The 18,937-nt window shown below is 50.8% G+C and overlaps 1 protein-coding gene across 7 annotated transcripts in view; it reads left to right on the plus strand.

Annotated features, from left to right (window-relative positions):
- MAPKAP1 (MAPK associated protein 1) overlaps positions 1-18,937 on the plus strand; it is a 260,508-nt gene that overhangs the window by 198,689 nt on the left and 42,882 nt on the right. For 5 of the 7 annotated variants that reach the window (XM_055143452.1, XM_055143447.1, XM_055143457.1 and 2 more), the window contains one exon: positions 8,066-8,209. The exons of 1 other annotated variant lie outside the window; for it this stretch is intronic. In XM_055143452.1, coding sequence (XP_054999427.1) covers positions 8,066-8,209 — 144 coding nt within the window. The remainder of the gene's footprint in view (positions 1-8,065; positions 8,210-18,937) is intronic. One more of the 7 variants, XM_004613318.2, reaches the window with a different exon arrangement.

Here is an 18,937-nt window from a genome sequence, read left to right on the forward strand (position 1 = left end):
TCACGCTGGCCCCTTGACCAGTCTGTTCTTCATTGCTATTGAAAGTTAATGGGGGCAGAATTGCATTCCCAAACATTTGAACCTGAAGTGGCCAGGGCCGAACTTAGTTGATCTCTGGTGATCGGTTCAATTTAGTTACGATTTTTTGCCATTAGGCTGGGGCTGAATGATGGTGATTTGGTTGAGGCCAAATGTCTGAAGAAAATTGGCTCTCTGATAAGAATGCTGTTATCAGAGGGGGCTACCTTCTCATTTACATTTAGATGAGTATTGATTATTTATTTACTCAGAGAAGTGAGATTCGTTTCCAATCTTATCTTTCTCGTCTCTGCTTGTCAGCAGAAAGAGAGATAGAGCTCCTGACATCAGGCCAAGATAGCAGTACTTTGTAGTAAAGATAAAAGTTGGAATGGGCCTTTTTCTAGTCTTGACTGAAAGGATAAGTTTTAAAAATTAGAACTGATGGGTCATGCTTTCAAAACCTTTCCTGAAGGTTTCGCAGTTTAACTAGGCAGGAGAATTGGCTTATTGGAGCCACCCTGGGCCTTCTTCTTTTGTAATAGGAATTGTATTTAATTTGATTATATTCGGCTCTTTCACTGAGAGCAAATTGTGTATTGGCTCAGAGGAGGCAAAAGTGTGACCTTATTGTCATGTCAGCATGTTCCGATTTTATTATTTAAATTCCAGATGATCCCATCCGAGCCTCAGAGGGGGGAGTCGGCGACAGTGGTTATCACTGGACTATAATTCTGCGCTTCTATTAAGATCAAGCAGAAAATGGTTCTAGTAGCCCCGAGAGGGAGAGCCCTCGGCGTTGGCGCCGACCCTTGGCTCAGCCTCGTGGAGGAGCTGATGGGGGTCTGAGTCGGAGATGACGGTACCCGCTCTCGAGGGGGTTCTGCAGCCCCTGCCACAGAGCAGACAGGCGTTGGCACAGTGTGCTCGCACGGCTCCCCCTGCCACCAGTCTGGCCACCAGAACAAAAAGCTGATCCCGTCACTCCTGCGCAGTTAGCATCTGTTGCTTATGAGCAGAACCTCGGACCCAGACCACGGTCAGGACCACACTCCCTTCCCAGCCCGCCTCCCCTACACCCATGGGCCCACGGTGGGAGCCCACGTTCCTGTGGGCCTGTGCTCCTTCCCCTTCTCCTGGTCCAGCCCTTTGCAGCTACGAGAAGGGAGAGGAAGCAATGGGCGCTCTTCTGTGTTCCCACGGCGTCTCATTCCTACCTGGGCAGAGCGCTGATGGCGCTCTTTGATGATTTATCTGCTCGAGTGTAGCTTCCTTCTCCCGCCCCTCCCCCCCAGGCAGGAATCATTGATTATTCATCTCCATGTCTGGGACATTGCTGATGCTCAAAAAATTGCTAAATGGATGAGTGAATGGCATTGTAACATCACATATCCTGCGTTATTTGTGCTGTCCTGGTTTGTTCTGTGGGTCCTGACATTTGCCAACTTTGAGAGTCTATTTGCAGGACCGGAAAGACTGGGGAACCTTCAGGACTCCCTGTCTGCAAAGCAAACCTGTGATCCGAAATGCCGCCTGTAGCTTACAAGCGAGTGTGTTTGAGCAGCCGTGCACCGTCTCTCACGGCCGCACTCGAGGCGGCTGCCGGGATGCCACCATGCCCACTGTAGGGCTCCTTCCCCTCTCGGGCTCTCAGCCTGCTGTCACTCGGGCAGGGGAGCGGCCTCAGCGTCCTTGCCCTGGTTTTTGTTTCAGCCCCTACCAGAGGCACTCACAGCTGTCAGTGAGCACTTGGCCAGGGGAGTCGGGATGGTCCCGTTGGACCTCACAGCAGCCTTGCAGAGGAAGTTCTTTTCTCCAGCTATACAGCTGAGCAGATGCACAGCGATGAAGGATTTGCCGTGAACCAGAGTTGGCGGTACCCCTCCCTCTCGGGGTGCAGGCGCCAGCAGTTCCCCACCTCACCTCCCAGCCTTTCATCTGCTTTGCGCAGACTTACCCTTTTTCTGACTTAAAGAAGCTCTTTCAGATTAAAAGAGCTCCTTCAGGTGGGAGTGGAAAATAACTGACGTGCCAGGGACCTGCTCAGTGATGTGATAAGTTCGTTCCTCTGGGGCCCGCCTCAGTCCCCAGACCATTTAGAATGCATAGGTGATGCTCGAGACAGCATAAAATGATACATGGGTTGAGAGTCCACGAAAGGAAGAGTAAAATAAAGATCCCGAGGACCAGCTCACCCAGAAGTGTGTGTCCAGTGACATGATCGACTCATACGTGGGCAGAGGAGAAAGGGACTTGGCACCCGTTTCAAGATTTACATTCCATTCGGATACAAAATTATCCAAGAGGCAGAACTAGTGACTTGCTCTGCGGAAGCAGCTTTCCTGAAAGCTGTGCAGGAAGAGCGTTTGTTTCTATGGGGAAGACATCGGGGGGGGGGGGGGGGGGCGGGGTGGAAAATGGGAAGCGAAGGGTGAGCAGGCGTCGGGGCCTTAGTTACGCGGGTGATGGGGATGGGGGCAGTTAGAGCCACGTACCCAGAACAGACTCAACAACACTGGAAACAGGGGTCTAAGTGACAACCACCGGAACTTTGTAATGTGCCCGTGGAGTTGACAGGCGGGAATGGGCGGAGGGTGGGGCGGGGAGGGGATATGGGCACGGCTGGAGGGCAGCTGACACTGGTGGCGGGATTGGTGTTGAAATATTATATGCCTAAAACACAGTAATCAATAACTTTGTAAGTCACAGTTCTTTAATAGAGAAAACAAAGAGCGTTTGTTCTTCCCATGGCCATTAGCTTAAGACCCAGAGTAATGGAGGCGCTGGCTTGACTTCTCCCCTCCCTTGGGCCCCTCTGGTGCTTCCCGTTGGATCACAGCTCTCCGCCTTTAAAGGGTTGCCTGCTAAATCCCTTTCTGTTTCAGTCAGGATTAAAGGGATCAAGGAAGCCGAACTGAACCTGTAGCCACCATCCAAGAGACAGTGCTGGTTTTCTTTGAAACTTAGGCTTACCTGGGGTTTACAAAATCCCAGAAAAATCCTGCCTGGGTATTAGAACTTGGAACGCTCCCCAAGTGCCCGGGGCAGTATTTTGTTCTCAGCCCATCAGTGACATGGCATTCCTATCGTCCGTGCATCGTGAAATGGCAGTGACTTTCCTTGGTGGCTGCGGAGTCACTGCCTTCCAGAATCTTCCTTTGCGTTCCCCGTTGCTCTGAAGCAGAGGGCACGTGAGTTCAGGCACAGCTGCGACGTTTTTTCAAGCCTCTTCCCAGGGTGGATGTTGCCTTGAGACCCGCCTCCTGCTCAGTGCGAGCCTTTATGTTTGCCATCGTCGTTTCTGGGGGAAAACTGTATTACTAGAAACTGGTCTCATAGCTTGTCTTTTGAAAATGGCTTTTAGCTATAATATTTTTTTTCCCCTTTCTTCCCATGTCAGCTGCTTAAAAATTAAGCCAGTATTCGACAGCAACAGTAGTTTGATCTACAGTAGGTCTGAGTCATCGTAATCGTGCTTGTCATCAGCAGACATTTATGAAGCGCTCGTCACACGTGAGACGTGTGGTGAGTGTGTGATACGGAGAGACCTGGGCGGCTGGAGGCAGGAACCTTTGTCACACCGCTTTCTGAGGGACCTGGAGCCGTTTCAGCCCTGCAAGTCACTTTCTGCCTGTGTAAAATGGCATCCATGCTCAGGGCTGGAGCAATAGCACAGCGGGTAGGGCATTTGCCTTGCACGCGGCCGACCCAGGTTCAATTCCCAGCATCCCATATGGTTCCCTGAGCACCGCCAGGGGTAATTCCTGAGTGCAGAGCCAGGAGTGACCCCTGTGCATTGCCAGGTGTAACCCAAAAAGCAAAAAAATAAATAAATAAAAAATGGCATCCATGCTCTTGTATGCGTGCGTGATGAAGAGTAACTAAGGTGGTCTTTGGTAAAAGGCCTGTCACAGAGGGCCCGAGCAATAACAGAGCGAGGAGGGCATTTGCCTTGCATGTGGCCAACCCAAGTTCAATTCTCCCAGCACTCCAGAGGGGTCTTCAGGCCTTACCAGGAGTCAGCCCTGAGCACAGAGCCAAGAGGTAGCCCTGAGCTCAGCTGAGTGTGGCCCAAATACAAAAACTAAAAAGCCTCAGCGAATGCACATACCTACAAAACTTTCTTATCTGGCCTTACGGCCTAAATGCAAGAGTCGTTTGGTGCCAACAACTCTTGGATTTCATTCCTCTCTTCCTACTTTCTGCCTTGGTGATTTTGGACAAGCGGCTGCCCCCTGCCATCCTTCCGGGATGATCCCTGCCCCTCATTTGCCGTGAGCTTTCAGCAAGGTAACTCATAGAGCGTCCTTGGACCGGTCAGGTAACAATGAGTCATTATCATGTGAGACTTCAAAGGAAAGGGAAATCACAAAAAAATGTATTCTGGGGTGAGCCCACCCAGTGCTTCCTCCTGGTTCTGTGCTCCGGGGAGGGGACCAGATGTGCTGGAGATCAAACAGCCCTCGGCCATGTGCACGGCAGGTGTCTCATCCCCTGTACCGGAAAGGAAAAATCACACAATTTTAACAGGAATCTCTGCAGGGACGGGAGGGAACTCACTGGAGTGAGCACGTGCTGTGTCTGCCTCAGGTTCGATTCCCAGGACCCCATGGTTCCCCCACCCCCGCCCACAGAGACAGGAGTCGCCCCCTCACTCCACCCCACCCCACCCCCAAAAAGAAAAGAAAAACCTCACAGGTTCCAGTACCAGGAGGGTAAATGCTGAAAGTGTTTTTCAACACGACTTTCAGAATGGTACGGGGACTTGTGTGCAGAGAAAAGGTCCCCTTCCTGCTGCTCTTCCCCCATGGCCCTCACTCTCATCTCCCAGAGAGGTGCAGGGGCTGAAGGGAAGAAGTGGGCGAAGGAAACAAGTCATGAAAGTCCCCGTGAGGAGGCCAGGCCAAGGTTACGTCTGCCCAGACGTCCAAAACTCTGCATGGAACTGGGAGTCAGTCCACATGCGAGCGTGAGGGCTCCGGCCACAGAAGCAGCTCGCGCCTGGAAGGCTCGTTGGTGATGCCCTAATGTATGATGATTATAGTAGCACTGTCGTCCTGTTGCTCATCGATTTGCTCAAGAAGGCAGCAGTAACATCTCCATTGTGAGACTTGTTGTTACTGTTCTTTGGCATATCGAAGACACCACGGGTAGCTTGCCAGGCTCTGCCATGCGGGCGAGATACTCTCGGTAGCTTGCCAGGCTCTCCAAGAGGGGCGGAGGAATCAAACCTGGGTTGGCTGCGTGCAAGGCAAACGCCCTACCTGCTGTGCTATCGCTCTAGTCCACATAATTATAGTATCCTCCGAAAAACAGTGCCGCTTCGAAGGGACTAGAGGACTTGGAATTATATAGCATATTTTTTAAAATTTTGAGTGGGTTTTCCTTTTTTATTTTCTTTCCTTTTTAAAGTGTTTTCTTTTGTTCTTTCTTCAGTCTTTTGCTTCCTTCCCTTCTTTCTTTTTCATTTTTTCCTTTACTTTTTCTTTCCTTGTCGTGTGTGCGCGTGCAGGGCACTAACCCAGGGCCAATACCTACGAGTCATGCATTCTACCACTGAGTCACAACCCTGGCCTGTTCTCTTTATTGTAGGAAAAATTGAAAAGCAGAGAACACTAGGAAAAAATAAAAACCCTTATTATTCCACTATACACTATTATCTTTGTTCACATTTCCTGTCTTTTTTTTTTCCTAAGTTAAACCCTGCCACCCCTTGTTGCCACTTCTGCTGAGAGGACCGGAAGTGGTATTCACTTCACTGCGTCACACACTCATAGCTGCACTGTTTGTGCACACACTCTTGGGAGTCTTACTCGTTCATTGTGGTGTCGCAGGAAGAGGTCACTGTGGCACTTACACATGTACACACAGGGCCATGCCCAGGATGCCAGTTGCTGGGCCAAGTGATGCCAGGGATCCACTTCAGGGCCTTGCACCAGGTGTGGATTCCACCCGCTGAGCCGTCTCCTCAGCCCGTAGTGTCACTTTTTAATAGCTTTGTGGTATTTCAGTGTTCTGTTAGATCTAGGTTGTTTCTAAAGCATGGGTTACCACTAAACCATGAATTTCTGTAGCTAAAGTTTCTACCCAGATGAGCTACTAGTCCCACAAGCGGGTGGTCAGTGCCTTAGACTCTTGGGGGTGGAGAGCAGCAGGTTTTTAACAGGCCGGTGTTCTGAAACATCATCCCTGCCACCCCTCTAATGTTTTATTTTATCATAATAGTGTTGGGGAAGGGGCAGGAAGGAGATGCGGTGAGAGGAACCGCTCACCACCTAAGTTTGTCGGGCATGATTTTCCCATAACTCCACAGCAAATGTGTGTGAAAGTGTCCAGTGACCAGCAACAAACACGGTAGTTTCTTGACAAGTGTCCGTGCTGATATGTGCCAGGTCTCGTGTGTGATTTGGGTTTGGGTTTCGCCGTGCCAGGGATCCAGAGCAGGGCTCCACCCGTGCCAGGCATGCGCGCTAACACAGCCACTTCCCAGGCCGTCTTGTGTTTTTGTAAATGTTTCAGCAAAAACACAAATCAGTAGCCACTGTCTTTCTGTCACAGGGAGACTGTCGCCTGTGTTCGACACCTTTGTTTGCTTACTACTAAACATTAGAATTCACCTGTAATATTACAGCGCCTTCCTAATCTGAGTATTGTGTATTAGATTTTCTAAAAATTATATAGAGTTTTTGAGCATTTGTTTGTTTAAGTACTCATATATGTGTTGAAATTGTTTAGTAAAGGGGTGTAAAACTGTTGGTAGTGTAAAAGAACTGAATGTAATGTAAGAACACTGGAATTAGGCACAAGAGCTAATAAAATAGCCACCTAGGAAATATACCTTGAAGAAATTGAAATACAACTCCAGTGCAGCCAGTGACAGAGAACTGGGAAGAGGGTGCTGGTGTGGGTGGGGTGACCTGAGATGATTGGGGTGCAGAGGAGAAGTACTGGATGTCAATAACCCACACATCTACAGCAGGAAGAACATTCTAGAACCCTGTATTCTGCCTAGGAGCCATGTGAGGCTTCTGAGGCTTTTCTCGGATCTTGGATCTCTCTCCTCTGACCGAACACTCCTTTCAGAGTCCAACTAAAAAAGAGTTTCTGAAGCCTCTAATCTTTTCAGTAACCCCTAACAACAGGAACGGTCTTGGGTCAAGTCATGGGACCTCGTAGGTATTATCACAGAGCAAGATTGTCATTGGTATGACAGAGACCAACATGAATAAATGTATCAGATGCCCTAGTGTTTTATTAAGATCTCCAGGGGTCCCTCTGTGATGTAGAAATCTGGTGTCCCTGGCTTCCAGTGTGACTGAACTCGGGTCTCATGTGATTTTGGTTTGGGTTTCTCAGTGCCAGGGATCCAGCACGGGGCCCCGTGCCCCATGGCGCGCTAACGCAGCCACGGCCTGGGCCGTCTTGTGTTTTTATGAATGTTTCAGCGAAAACACAAATCAGCAGCCACTGTCTTTCTGTCACTGGGAAACAGAACCCCGAGTTGCATTTTGACATCACCTGCTCTTAGAATATATTTTTTCATTTTCAGACTTGTCACATGAGAGTTTAAAGCATGTTTTATACCTACCTATAATTGATTATTCATGATTAGGTAATGATTATTAATAATAAGTGCTTTGGAGGGAGTGCCTCCTGCGAGGCCGTTGCATTACTATCTTTCCTGTGTCATCTCCAATCTTTACACTAATCCTTCAAGGTTTCACTGTTCCCACAAGGCGTAGTAGGAATCGGGTTCTAAGGGGTTGGGATTCCCGCTCTTAGCTCCAATTCCAGGCCAGTGTCATTCAAACACCATCTACCGCTCACCTTGATTGGGGGAAAAAACTGAGCAAAAACAGACCTGGTTAGAGGATAGACAAAGTGTACAGTGTGAAGCGGGGGCAGGAGGGACGCACAGACCCAAACCGTCTCCCAGGCTCTTCCGCCCCGGGTAGCCCGCAAGCAGCCGGGCCCCCGCAGTGTGCTGACGCGTCTCGGGCTGTTCGCCAGTCTACAGTGTTTGCTAATGTTAAATTCACTGTTTCAGACCTCCTCCCCTCCTCCTGCCCCTTTGATCTTCCAGGCCCTCAGTACCGCCTGGAGAAGCAGAGCGAGCCCAATGTCGCCGTGGACCTGGAGAGCACTTTGGAGAGCCAGAGCGCGTGGGAGTTCTGCCTGGTCCGCGAGAACAGTACGTTGGCCTCCTGTCTGCGTGCCTGCTTTGTCCTTACAGACCCGCCCGCCAGCCCCGTGCGGGAGCACTCCCAGGTCTGGCTCCCCGGGGCAGGTTTGCAGGGACGGTCTTTGCCAAGGCCGCCCTCGGCCTTCTTGCCAGAAGTATTTCCAACAGTGAAACAAAGGATGCGGTGCTCTATGGGAAAGCGTTTGCATCCTGGTTTTCACTCCACCGCAAACGTTCACCGGAAGCAGTTTAGAACAGGGAGCCCTTTCCGAGGCGATGGCGAGTTGGTAGGTGAAGCAGCTGCCCGTGTCAGTGCCCCGGTCAGGCATCAGGGTTTAGGACGTGCTGACCATCCGTGTGACTCCCCGCAGTGAGTGTGCTGGGCCAAACGGGATTTCTCTCACATGCTGGTCATTTGGCCACCCCTCTCCTCTCCGTTCCCGTGGCCTGTGCAAAGAAATAATCCCGCTGACCCTTCCGGACACTCTGCTTGAGGGCTTTCCCTCAGACTGTGCTTCTGCTCGGCTGTTCCCCGTCCTCCGCTGGGTTTCTGCGTCTCTGCGTCCCCCTGTCCTGACCGTGATCCATCCCTCCGCGCCCCTTTTGTCTTCTGTCACCGAGGAGAAGGCTCTTTCTTCATGGCGTGTATGTCTGTGTGTGATTTTTCCTCAGTAATTGCTCGGTGTCTCTCTTCCCTCACGCGCTGCTGTGTCTGTGAGGGTCCTGACCCGGGCCAGGTTGCCCTTCAGCAATCCGGCGGGTCCTCCCTCGTCCCCAGCGCAGGCCTTGTCCAGCCTGGAGGAACTCTGTAGCCAGCGCCTCCTGTTCCGAGAAGTGTCTGGAGTGACACCCTTGGCTCCCGGCGCCTCGCTCTGAGACAGCAGTTCTCAGCTCCCTCGGTATCCTTCTAGGGACGCTCTCTGTATGGAAATGCATACTCTGCATGCATACGAATATACCAGGCTTGTACATGTATGTACATGCATGTAGCAAATGATAGCAGGTTATCACCAGTGCCCTGTGATGATAGCAGGCTATCACCAGTGCCCTGTGTTTTCCTTCTCACCCATGCTCTATTTTTCTTGTATCATTTGGACACTATCAGAGAGGTTATTCCTCGTTAATCCTCATGTTACTCTATGTATAAATGTGTCGTTTTCCTTTTTCTTGTTTTGTTTAGGGGCCACACCTAGTGATGCTCAGGGCTTTCTCCTGGCTCTGCACTCAGGAATCACTCCTGGCAGTGCTCAAGGGACCTTATGGGATGCCGGAATCGAACCTATGTCAGTCGTATGCAAGGCAAATGCCCTACTTACTTGCTGTACTATTGATCCCGTCCCTAGTTTGTCGTTTTTAAAACTGTGACTGAGCATCTGCAGTGCGCGGTGCATGCCAATGAGTTTCTCTTCTCCACCCCCACCCCCACCCCGCCCTAGCAGTGCTCAGGAGCTCCAGGGGCCACTTGCAGGGACACTTGGCATTCCAGGCTCAGTGCTAGAGCCCGAGAATGAAGTATTCCTCAGGCCCTTCTGTGCCAGAGCCCTCCAGGGCCACCTCTGTAGTGCTGGCAGGTGGGGAGAGGAGAGCCACGTGACACAGTGTTGGGAATCGAACCAGGGTCCTGCATATGGAAAACTTGTGCCCAGACCCCCGTGCTATCTCCTTACACTAGGAAGGACAGGCTGTGAGAGTTAGTAGATCAGACTCTGAACTCAGGACTCTTACCCTCACTCCACTTCCGAGTATGAGCACCAGCTTGATTAAGTTGTGGCCGCAGTGACCTCCACGTCCCGCCCTAAAGAGTTTGCAGGACACGTACAGTGTGCAGTCTGAGCACTATCAGCAGAAGAGGCCTAGCAGCGTTCACAGAGGCTGGGAGGCAGTACAGTGGTTTAGAACCACTGGAATAGCATCATTTGTCTTTGTGAAGTGGAATTGAATTTTAAAAACAATTTTTTTTATGGAAATGTGTAATTTTCTGTATACTTAAAAAAATTCTTTTGGGGGGCTAGAGATAGTATAGTGCAAGACCCTTGCCTTGCACACAGCTGACCCAGGTTCAATCCCTGGCATCCCATATGGTCTCGAATCATCTTTAGGAATGATTCCCAAGTGCAGAGGCAGGAGTAACCCAGGAGCATTGCCAGCTATAGCCCCCTCCAAAAAACATTCTGTTTTGCCAAAATTAGATGCTATTATACACAATAGAAAATAGAACGAGCCAGAGTTCTAGTGGGACCCCCATTCTCCCAAGGGGAAAAAAGTATTATATTTAAATAGGAATTCTCTATCAAGGACCATAAAGAAGCTAAATCAAAATAAATATTTAAAAAATGGAAATTTACTATTTATTGGTATATTTAATCAGAACAGACTGCTTGGTCTCCTTAAAACCATTTTTGAAGCGGATTATTACGAACCTGTGAGACTCAGTGTTTCCGAGAGCACTGTTGAACCACACTACCTTAGCTCACCTCTGGCCTTGCCACTCGCTGACTGTGACCTTGGACAGTTGCCTTAACCTCTCAGGCAGTTGGTCTGCCTTCATGAGGCTGGTGGGAGGAACCAGTGAGTTTTAACGATCATAAACCTCTTAGGACAACGACTGGCACAATAAACCCTCGACAAATGTTGACTCTAATTAATAACTATTGAAGGAAGAGCATTCTGTATCTGGCTGCGCAGTGAAACAGTCTGAAAGACCTAGAATCGGGAACTGTCAGGGCCCGTGAGGATAAAGGTGTGTGACTGGGAGAAGGGGGTCGCAGAGGTGGGGCAGGTCTGTCACTTTATGTCACAATATCAGAGAAATTGGAAGTGGGCTGGCTGCTCCCCAGCAAATGTGCTATAGTGCCGAAGGATTTGTGCCTTATATCAGTTGAAACCATCTGATTGGGAAGATTGCCGGAAGTGTTCGCTACCCTTTGAATTTTCATCCAAGGAGGGACATTGAAAGATATTTGGGGGGCCGGAGCGATAGCACAGCGGGTAGGGCATTTGCCTTGCACGCGGCCGCCCCGGGTTCGATCCCCGGCATCCCATATGGTCCCCCAAGCATCAGCAGGAGTAATTCCTGAGTGCAAAGCCAGGAGTAACCCCTGAGCATCGCTGGGTGTGACCCAAAAAGAAAAAAAAAAAAAAAGATATTTGGAATGGGGGTTGGTGGCCGGCTCCAAAGGCTGGAGCATGTGCTTTGCACGCAGGAACCCCACACTTTGGTCCTCTGTCGCACAGGTTCCCCAAGCCTCACTTAGGAGCAGCCCCCAAGCGTGGCATGTGACCCCCCTCTCATCCAAAAACAATGTTTTAATTCTCTTGTAAGGCATCGTGCCGGACACTGCTCACTGCTCTCTCCTGCCATGTTCGCACACCCGCCCCCTAAGAGATGGTATGGAGAGAAGTTCAACTGTAGAGAGAGGTTATGACTGCCCAAATGAGCTAACCAGGGCCTGGAGCCATAGCACAGCAGGTAGGGCATTTCCCTTGCACGTGGCCAACCTGGGTTCGATTCCCAGCATCCCATATGTTCCCCTGAGCACCACCAGGAGTAATTCCTGAGTGCAAAGCCAGGACTAACCCCTGTGCATCGCTGGGTGTGACCCAGAAAGCAAAAGTCACTGTCACTGTCATCCCGTTGCTCATCGATCTGCCCACAGTGCTGGGGACCTTTGCCCCTTCTCGCTGGTCTTCTCTCGGCCTTGGGAGAAAGCTGCAGCATGAGCCAACTTACTCTTTCCACAACCTGAGGCAGCGTTAAAACGGCTCTTCCGAGACCCAACAGATTCCAGTCCTTTGTCTTCCCAATTTCCCGCCTGCGAGTCGCCCCTCAGAGTTGGGCTTCGTGCTCCGAGTACAATCTGTAGAATCAGCGTAGAGCTTGAACAGCAACTGCTGACGCTGGGCAAAGGCTGGCCCCTCCCGGAACCTCCGTTTCCGGGGTACGTGCCGTGCGCAGTTCCAGCTAGTTTGCCGGGGCCGGAGCAGCAGGCGGGGAGCTCGCCTTGCACGGGGCCAGCCTGGCTCCCATTCCTGGCACCCCATCGGATTCCCTGAGCCCCGCCAGGAGTGAACCCTGAGCACAGAGCCAGGAGGAAGTTCTGAGCACAACCAGGTGTGACCCCCAAAACAAAAATTATTTACCGGGTTTTTGTGCACTTAGCTAAGATCCCAGGGCTGTCCTGTAGGCCCCCCTTTTTAGGGGAAGGAACGGAAGCTTATGGGGTGGCCTCCCCACCCCCATAGGAACCAGGAAAGCGTGTCCATGCCCACAGGGCTCAGCGGAAGAGCCCGACCTAGTTACTGTATTTTTTTTTTCTTTTTGCTTTCTGGGTCACATCAGGTGATCCACAGGGGTTACTCCTAGCTTTGCACTCAGGAATTACTCCTGGTGGTGCTCAGGGGACCATAGGGGATGCTGGGATTTGAACCCGGGTTGGCCGCATGCAAGGCAAACGCCCTACCCTCTGTGCTATTGCTCCAGCCCCTAGTTACTGTATTTTCTCTAGAGAAACCACAGTGCTTTAAATGTCAGGCCTCTGGGATCTCCTTTCCGGCCAGGGAGGTCTGGCGTTATTTCAGACCTGTATTGCCCGTGGCGATTCCCGGGGGGGGGGCGGGCGTGACTCACCAGGCAGGGGCGATGGGTTGGGACAGTAACTCTCAGTCCTGGGAACCCTCTGTGGCCTGCAGTAGCCAACTCCTCCTGCAGCCCTCCGAGCTTGTGTGGGGTCTTGCCCTTCACTTCTCTCTGTCCCCGCCCCAGAGGGCCCTCTGTCCTCCCGGGCCTGTGACTGACTGGAGTGAGTCGCCTGGGAATGTGGCACCACGAGGCTTCTCACCAGGCCTCTGAGAGGCCAGTTATCAGTTGGCTTCACAAGAGGTGGGGGGTATATATTTCTTCCCCCCCCTTTTTTTTTTTTTGCTTTTTGGGTCACACCTGGCGATGCACAGGGGTTATTCCTGGCTCATGCACTCAGGAATCACTCCTGGCAGTGCTCGGGGGACCATATGGGATGCTGGGAACCGAACCCAGGTCGGCCACATGCAAGGCATGCAATCTCTACCCGCTGTGCTATTGCTCCAACCCCCTATTTCTTCCCCTTTTTCTTGACGGGGGAATGTTAGATTTTTAACTCATATCCAACAGTACTCAGCGCTTACTCCTGCTTCTCTGCTCAGGGATCACTCCTGGTGGTGCTCAAGAGTCATATTCAGTGCTTGGATCGAACCCGGGTTGGCCACGCGCAAGGCCAGCTCCATCTCCCCTCCCCCGCTGTGCTGTGGCTCCAGCCTGACACAGCCTTTCTGAGGAGGGGCTTCTGAGTGTTGGTCCCGGGGCTTTACCACTCTCACCACCGGAGACAGTGAATGAGCAGTTTTTATCCTGATGTGTTTCCAGAACCTTCTTTGGTGCTTCTTCAGCCTGCACTGATTCTTGTCCCCTGTATATGTGTCCATGTGTCTCCAGTGTGTGTGTGTGTGTGTGTGTGTGTGTGTGTGTGTGTGTGTGTGTGTGTGTGTGTGTGTGTGTGTGTGTGTGTATGCGCACGCGTGTGTGTGTTTGCGCACGCACATGTGTGTACTGGGGACTCCCGCATGCTTCTGCCTGGCTTCTGAAGGCTTTGCCTTTTTCAGGTGCAACTGACTCATTTCTCTAATTTCGATCACGGAACTTAAATACCAAGGCCCTAAGCCACTTTTACTGTACCACAGTCTCAGTCTTGAAATGCGAAAGTGACGTTCCTCTGCAGATACACCCTGTCTCCAGGTGGGAATGAGCTGGATTCAAGCTACATGTTTTGTGTTCAGGAGCTGGCTGAGGATTGTGAATGGGGCGTGTTCACTTCAAAGGGGTTTTCTGTGTTTTTGCCTTTTCACATAGACACAGTCAGTGGCTCCATGCTTAATAGATGTGAGCAGAATTTAAGTGAAACAAGTATTTTCCCTGACGTAAGAGTATCTGTGTAGGGGTCAGAGCAGTTGCTTTGCACCCAGCAGCCTCAGCTTCAATCCCGGCATCCATATGGTCCCCAAAGCACTGCCGGGAATAATTCCTGAGTGCAGAGCCGGGAGTCACCCCTGAGCATCGCCAGGTGTGGCCCAAAAACAAATGCTAGAGGGCTGATTGGCGTGATGCGATGGGAAGAAAGGTATTTGGGCCCTCGTATGACTGACCTTGGTCAAGTCCTTTTCCTCTGTGATCCTTACTTCCTCAGCGATAAAATGGGATGTTACATAATCCCTCCGGGGTTGGGGGGTGGGGGGTGCTAGTAAGAGAATTAAGCTGTTGAAACCAGAGGAGAGTTAGAGCATGTTCGTGACGAGCCCGGCGGAAGGCCAGTGCCCCAGTGGCCGAGTGTCTGCCTGTGCCCAGACACCACGGCCGGCCTGTGCTGGCCTTTCCCGCCCTCTCACCCCTGTCTCCCTCTGGCCTCTTGGACCCCCACAGCCTTCTCTGGGCAGCAGCCAGCTTCAGGAGTGAGTGATACCCAGGGCAGACCCAGGCTGACTCTATATGGGAGAAACGTGTGCCTCGTCCACACCTCTTGCATGTGCCACGTGGACAGAGAAATTCTACACACGTTGCATTGCATTTACCTCCCCCCTGTCCCCCTTTCTTGAAAGTTCCTCCCTTTTCATTTTATCATTAGGTAGTAATTAGTATTCAAGGGAAATTGGTCTTAATATATTAAAATTGGTTAAGTGCATTTAGACCTGTACCACAGCCAATGTCTTATTGGAAAATGTAATTGGGGACTCTGTGTATGTAATTAATTGAATTACAATTAAGAACTTTCATTAAGCGATACACGGGTACATTAGAGCAGTAAGGAAACAAGCTTGATGAGCCACAAACCATGTCTAGCTCTGAGTGAGGGTACAGGGATTGGCGTCCCTCCCGTAGGTCCTGGCCCCCCGAAACGGCCCTGCAGCCCCTGAGTGATGGCTGGGTCACGCATCGAGTGTAATCCTGGAGTCAGAGGGAGTGGCAGGGGTACCCGATGTTGACTAGGCAGTATTCTTAGGTGTTTGGCTCATACATTATCCAAAATGCCCGGGCCCCTTAGGAGACCCTACAAGTCCTTGTGCATTTTGGAGAGACCAAGACATATTGGAGGGAGAGAAGGTGGTGGAAGTTCTGTCAGCAGCCTAACTCCCAGAATGCCTGTAGTGAAGGGGGAAGGGGGGCTCCAGCCCCTGAGGGGTCGCGTTTCGCCCTTCACCAGTGACTGGCTCCTGGGCCTGCATTGGTCCATTCAGCCCCAAACATTGGTGGGTAGTGGGGACCCAGAGTGTGGTGATGCTATGAAGGGCGCAAGAGCAGAAGCCAAGGAGAGCAGGAGGAGGACGCTTTGGGGGGAGGGAGCACCCCCAGTGTTCAGTTTCCGCTCCTGGCTCTGTGCTCAGGGATCTCTCCTGGTGGGGCTCAGGGGACCCCATCTGTGGTGCTGGGGGTCTTACCCAGATGTGCTGCCCACTGTGCTCTCGTTCCAGTCCAGGAGAAAGCTTTCTTAAGGGAGAATAAGCAGTTAGCCAGATAACGAGTAAGAGAAGAATGTCCCGGGCTGAGGAAACTCATCTCACGAGCTTAAGAAGGAGCTGGGCCCATTGAGGGTGGATGGACGGAGCAGCCTGAAATGAGCAGGGAGAGTAGAAGCAGGCGGGGTCGGCAGGTCTGGAATACAGGCCAAGGGCCCCCTTCCATGAGCTGTTCCTTTTGGAAATTCTAAGACCTGAAACCATTTCTTTGTGAGCACCTCGTAAAATGGGATTACCCTGATTTGTTGAGGGTCTGGAATCTCCCTGTGGAAAGTCTCTGGCTCTGGGAGTTTAATCAGCTGGGCACTGACGGCAGGGGCCCTTCGCCGGGTTATGGCCTGGCAGAGTCAGTGAAGGGTATATCATGCTGGGGGCGCGAAGGGTATAGCCTGCTGTGGAGAGAGAGAGATTGGTGCAGTTGTGGGTATGCCCCACTGTGAAGAAAGAGAGAGAGAAAGAGGGAGGAGAGACTGATGCAATGATGGGTATATCCCACTGTGGGGGAAGAGAGAGAGAGAGAGAGAGAGAGACTGATGCAGTGGTGGGTATGTCCCACTGTGGTGGGGGAGAGACAGAGATCAATGCCATGACAGGCATGCCCCACTGTGGAGAGAGAGCAAGAAACTGTGCAGTGATGGGTATACCCCACTATGGAGCGAGTGAGAGAGAGAGAGAGAGAGAGAGAGAGAGAGAGAGAGAGAGAGAGAGACTGATGCAGTGATGGGTATGTCCATTCTGGAGAGGGAGAGAGAGAGGTTGATGCAGTGATGGTTATGTCCCACTGTGGAGAGAGAGGGATACTAATGCAGTGACGGGCATGTCTCACTGTGGAGAGAAAGCACCACCTATTATTTAAGTAGTGTAATCACCCCCCAACCTCAAATAAAAGTTGTTTGATAGACAAGAAGTCTGGGGCTTCTGGGCTCTAGAGATTTCAAAGGCTTTGGGCGGGGAGAGGAAATGTGGCAGGTGTCAACGACGAGGGAAGAGTGTCTGGGTCCCCTTTGCATTCAGCTTTGAGTTTTGCTGGAGGAGCTGGCAGTGTCGGGGTCCCCCCCCCCAGGTCTTTGTTCTGGCAGGTCCAGGCACAGTTGTGTTCTCTTTCATGGATCGGTACATTCCCAGCCCACTAAGGAACATTCCTATCTAAGGTGGCGCTTAGGCTGCAAGCTTTTTCTTAGGCTGACCTGAATGTAATTGCTTGCCCACCTTCTGCCAAATGTAGAGTTTAGCGGAGTGGCATTCTGATTCTCTTTCATTCTCATCTGTTAAAAAAGAAAAAAAAAGATAATATACAACTTCAAAGCATCGTGAGAAAATTAAATGAGATTGTATAAAGTGCCAAGCACAGTATCTGGCATATAGGAAATACTAGCAATGTCTGTCGCTGTAAGATTTCTGAATGGAGAATGAGGCCTAGCATGTTAGTTCTCGTAACTGAGACAAACACACAGCAGGGTGCCCAACCCCGGCACTGTTCCCGTCAGTGCTGGTTGTAGCAGACTGGCCATCAGGCCACCAGGAGCATTCATTGAGCATTTACTGTGCACTTTGTGGGATGTAAGGCTCCTCCCCCCAAGGAGCATAGGCGATGCCAGAGACTTCTCGAGAGAGCCTTCCACCCAGGGCTCCCAGGGACCAGGGGGATTCTGCACAAGATGTTGAGAACGGGACCTGACTGATAGTATAGTGGGTAGGGCATTTGCTTGCACATGGCTGACCTGGGTTCGATCCCCAGCATCCCATATGGTCCCCTGAACAATGCCAGGACTAATTCCTGAGTGCAGAGCCAGGAGTAACCCCTATGCATCACCAGGTGTGACCCAAAGAGCAAAGTAATAAATAAAAGATGTTGAGGTGCATAGTCTTAAAAGAGTGGGTCCTCTGTTCTGGAATCACCCACGCATCCTAGTGTCGAGGGGGATGCTTCTTTACTTCCAGGCCTCACTTTATTCCCCCTCTCCTCTCTGACATTTCCTGAATGAGTGTTTGACTTCTGACACCCTGTGAGAGTGTGTGAATCCCCTTGGTGCGCTGTGCCCCTGCCTGTCAGCTAGGAGCCCTGCCATCCTCCCGTGCGGCTGAAACACCAGTTGCAGCCCCTGGTGTGTGCTTGGTGCCAGGACCAAGGCAGTGAGACGCAGGCAGGGGACCGGCGGTGTGCCACTGAGTTGGAAGGTGAAGCTGCCGCATGCACCGGCCGTCTCCGGGTTGAGCTCCGGAGCTGGCGAGGGCACTTTCGGAGAAAGGAAACCGAAGGTGCTTTGACTTCTCACCAGCCTTTTAGACTTGGTCCAAGGCCCTCGGAACCTAACAATGAAGAGCCATGTTGTTTGCATCTAGGAAAGGAACAGGAACACGACAGACATCTGAACGTGACCTGCAGCGAGGCCTCCAGCTGTGTGTCACTGACCATGGCCATTTGCAAGAATGTCTCCTATGCACTGCCCAGGGACTTTCCAGTGGAATCCCAACTCTGGAACCCCTTGTAAAACTATAAAACTCTACCTTTTTTGCGTTATCATTGACCTTTGTCTTGTCACCCATTGTTCTGTCATGTTTAGCCAAGTTTTCAGTGTTTGTTGTTGGGTCTGGAACCCAAGCACTTAGCAGCAGGTGTGCAGTGGCGTGCATCCTGGTGGCCCAGGTGAATATTGAGGGACAATAAAAATATAACAGGAAACCCAGAAAAGCCAGGGGCTCTTAACCGTGGCCTTGCAACCACTTTATGCTCCTAAAATGTATTGACGACTCCATAGAACTTTTGTTTACTGGATTATAAATTATAGGTGAGGAATAAAAATTGAGCAGCTTTTAATGTTTCTGAATTCATTTTTAAAAGCTGTAATAAATTCATTACATGTTAAAATTAATGTTTTATAAAAATCATCACAATCATATAAAGTCACAATCATTATAAAAATCACCTTATAATTTTAATGAGAAGAGTACCGTGTTTCACTTTGTTAGTGGTTGTTTATTTGAAGAATGCTTTTTATTCTGTCAGGAAGAGTCACGGAACCAGGGGCATTGTTTTACCTACTTGCACATTTCTCTGGTGTCGGACCTTAATAGAGGACGCCTGGGCCTTCATATTTAATTCTGCCTTTAGTCTCTGGCAGTACATAATTTTTATTGATTATTTGCAGGAAAATTGCCCTAAAATTTGTTGGGTTTTTTTTAAGCAGTCTTGTACTA

This window comes from Sorex araneus, chromosome 1, assembly GCF_027595985.1.
Source record: "Sorex araneus isolate mSorAra2 chromosome 1, mSorAra2.pri, whole genome shotgun sequence".
NCBI classification, from domain to species: domain Eukaryota; kingdom Metazoa; phylum Chordata; class Mammalia; order Eulipotyphla; family Soricidae; genus Sorex; species Sorex araneus.